Source organism: Sparus aurata, chromosome 18 (genome assembly GCF_900880675.1).
Source record: "Sparus aurata chromosome 18, fSpaAur1.1, whole genome shotgun sequence".
Taxonomy (NCBI): Eukaryota; Metazoa; Chordata; class Actinopteri; order Spariformes; family Sparidae; genus Sparus; species Sparus aurata.
The window spans coordinates 25,465,759-25,469,120 of NC_044204.1; the positions used below are offsets into that span (position 1 = coordinate 25,465,759).

At 50.1% G+C, this 3,362-nt stretch overlaps 1 protein-coding gene across 2 annotated transcripts; it reads right to left on the reverse strand.

Moving 5' to 3' along the window:
• Positions 1 to 483: 483 nt before the first annotated feature.
• smim32 (small integral membrane protein 32) lies at positions 484 to 2,688 on the reverse strand. 2 transcript variants are annotated; one of them, XM_030395643.1, is made up of 2 exons: positions 1,994 to 2,688; positions 484 to 1,583 (listed from the first exon to the last, which is right to left on the reverse strand). In XM_030395643.1, exon 2 carries the CDS (start codon positions 1,547 to 1,549, stop codon positions 1,208 to 1,210), a length of 342 nt encoding a protein of 113 aa, XP_030251503.1. In that variant the 5' UTR covers positions 1,550 to 1,583; positions 1,994 to 2,688; the 3' UTR covers positions 484 to 1,207. The 2 variants fall into 2 exon arrangements, with proteins under 2 accessions (XP_030251503.1, XP_030251504.1); XM_030395644.1 differs by having other exon boundaries at positions 484 to 1,658.
• Positions 2,689 to 3,362: the final 674 nt, after the last annotated feature.

Sequence of the window (3,362 nt, forward strand, 5' to 3'; positions counted from 1 at the left end):
TTTTCGATACTTGAAATTCAGTGTTTTCTTACCTCTCAGACAATCCTGCACACACACACACACACACACACACACACACACACACACACACACACACACACACACACACACAATGAGACACGGGGACAGGATTACAGAGATAGGCTCATCCGTCTGTCTTGGTATGTGAGAGATGTTTTCCAACAACAAGATTGGAGAGGATTTGCGCACCACCGGTGGCACTGAAACCGACAACAGTTTGGTTTATCGCACAGGTCTCGTCATAAACTTCAGCCTGGAGTGTTCATTCTGCAGGACGTCGGCGCGATAAATTGTTGGGGGAAAGGTTAATTAAAAGAGAAAGTGCGCATCACGGCTTGCGGCCCTATGGTACTCATGAAAACGTCTCTGCGCGCGTATATGAAATGATTTACAGTTGGCCCTGCGCACCAGCTGCAGCATCATCCTCAGCGTCCATTCACAAACAGGTGAAAGACTTCCAGGTCTGTTTGAATATCTTTATGTGTGTATAGGCCTTCAGTATGTCATTTAATCATCATTTTACAATGGACCAAAGGGGGGGACCGAGCGTTGGTTGCATCATTTTACAAGACAAGACAGTTAAGTTACAGATATACAAAATATTTTATATACAAACTACTGTAGACTCTTTCTGTGTCGACCTAAGTCACGTTTCCATGAAAAAAAAAAATCATCTTGTCAGTCCCGGTGAAGATTACTGGGAATTTAGACTCTGGGAGTAAAATGTAAAGGAATAAACCATTTGTGTCCAAAGTGCATTGCGGGGGCCAGCAGGGGGCTGCAGGTGATGATGGATTGTTTCACATTTCATTCATTAATCACCAGAAAACACAGGCTGTGAGTCACTAATTTGATCAGGTGTTACACTGTTATCTCTCCACCTGCAGCGGGCCCGTACACACTCATCTACTCAAACAGCTCCCCGTGGACTGAAGCGCTATTTCTGGGATGGATGGGGCTGTGGGCCTTGGGTTATGGGAAACATTTGGCCCGTAAAGACTTTGCCTATCATGTTAGGGTTTGTTGGGGAGTCCAGGATTTTAAATGTGTCCAAGACAGCTAATAAAGGCAACATCGTCATGTGTCCGGTACGTGCAGCAGCAGCAGTTCAGGGGGGACCAGTCCTTGAACCCACCCCCCCACAGAGTCTTATCAGGGTCCCAGAGATTTGTCTTGGGGGTGTAGCCTACTTGTATGAGGTCCTGGCCTCTCTCAGCGACCTGTCATATGGCATGGAGGCGAAGAAAGAGTTCCGGAGCTGGCAGTTGATGAAGAACACAATGAGCAGCACTAAGAGGAAGAGCAGCAGGCACATGACGATGTAGGTGATCAGGTCCGGTTTGTGGAGCTCGCCCTCCCGGAGCCCACCTCCCCCCCGGCCCGCGGTGGGTCTCAGGAGAGCGGCCACGCTCACCGAGCCGCCGTGGGAGGCGTTCAGGGAGGAGGGGGCGTGCGTGGAGGACTGGGCCATGAGCGCCAGATCGAAGACCGGGGTGTCGGTGGAGTTGAGGAGGATCTGCCTCAGCATGGCGCCTAGCGGGCTCTCCGGCTACGTCGCTCGGCTGGAGGGTGGAAAGACACGGAGAAGGTTAGGTGGCCTACTGACCCCGTCTGCGTTCAGTCTGCGCGTCCTATTTCTGATGCAACAAAAAAGAAGTGTGGGACAGATTTTGGAACGAGCTTGCAGGACAGGAATCATTAGAACAAATCAAGTTATCATGAAATATATCTCTGCCGGACAAGGTCACCGATACACTTCTTCCAGTGACACAGATAATCTGCACTGTTTGCGGAAAACAAATCAGGTCATGCCAGAAGTGATCATAAATAGATCATAAAGTGGGCTGCAGTCACTGTTAACACTGGATTCCTAGAAATGCCTCAGGACCTTGTGTTCGGGCTCTTTGTGCATAGTCAAAAACAACATTATACGAAGCCAGATCACATGGTTCTAGTCAAGAGAATTACTTACTTTGGTGTGCGCTGCGAAGACTTCCGCAGGTGAGCTGGAAAAGACAAAATCCCGGCTCCGCATTCCTCAGCGTCCCCGGCTCCGTCCGCTCCAGCCCCGCCGAGGGCGCGCTGTGGAGACGCGTCGGGTCGATGGCTTTAAATGCTCGCCTGCAGACCATATGTCGCCGAGAGGGATATTAAAGCGCCGTCTCCTGTCACATTAAATCGAACTGATCAAGTCAAACGTGTCAGCGGAGATCACTGTCCCAGTTTAAAGTGCACATTACCAATTCCACTTGTTGGCGTTTAAATCCCAAACGGTCCTGCCGCGCGTGTGGTCGAGCACGGGCAGCTTTATCGCAGGCTACTGTATCCAAGATGACTCTAGGGTAAGTGAGAGGGTGGCGAAGTTCAACGGCGATCCGTGGTGCGCACACATGTCTCCTTGTGCGTCGTGGTGCGCAGTAGAACAAGCTCGCCTTCGCCCGTGCGTACAGGGCGCAGCTCTGCCCGCTCTTTTATCCAGTGGAGGATAGATCCTACAGACGCTCTGCCCTCATGGGATCATCGATTCAGTGTGACTAAAATGGGACGAAAGAGGGGGTTTAACGCGCAAAACAGCAGCAGACAGGGTCGTGAACAGCTTCCCATCTTCGTCCTGGGCTGCGTGTGTGTGACAGAGGGAGAGGGAGACACTCACACACACACACACACACACACACACACACACACACACAGAGAGAGAGAGAGAGAGAGAGAGAGAGAGAGAGAGAGAGAGAATTACAGAGAGAGAGAGAGAGAGAGAATTACAGATCAGGATAGGTGTGTGTGTAATAAGTCTATCTATCTATCTATCTATCTATCTATCTATTTATCTATCTATCTATCTATCTATCTATCTATCTATCTATCTCGAAAAAATTGACTCTGACCCACTTCTGGGTGGTGTGGGGAATGTCTCACACTGGGGTGATGAGAGAAAAGGAAAAGGTGTGAGATTGGTGAGTGCGTGTCAGAACTGGTAGGTTGTGGTTACATTTTAAAAAGGGGTCCCTCTACCCTGCAGGCTATTGTCTGAATCTTAGCTCCTGAGTCATCCGGCACCACTGTCAGCACGGGCCCTATAGGAGAGACTTGAAGAGCAGCACCCATGTGTTTGCTCTCTCCGACACGGATTTGTCACCGGTGCTTGACACTACAAAAAAGAAGGCGCTAAAGCTGGAGGGTTGGAAGCCACTTTGCGCTTATATGATGCTTCAGACATGAGCGTGCATACAAAGGGGCCGGGGCCCTGAAAGCTCTGCCGATCTGTTTCATATTCATCTGCACCTGTTCTGTCACAATAGAATGGCTGGCAGGCATAGAGGGGAGGGCAAGGACAGAGGGAC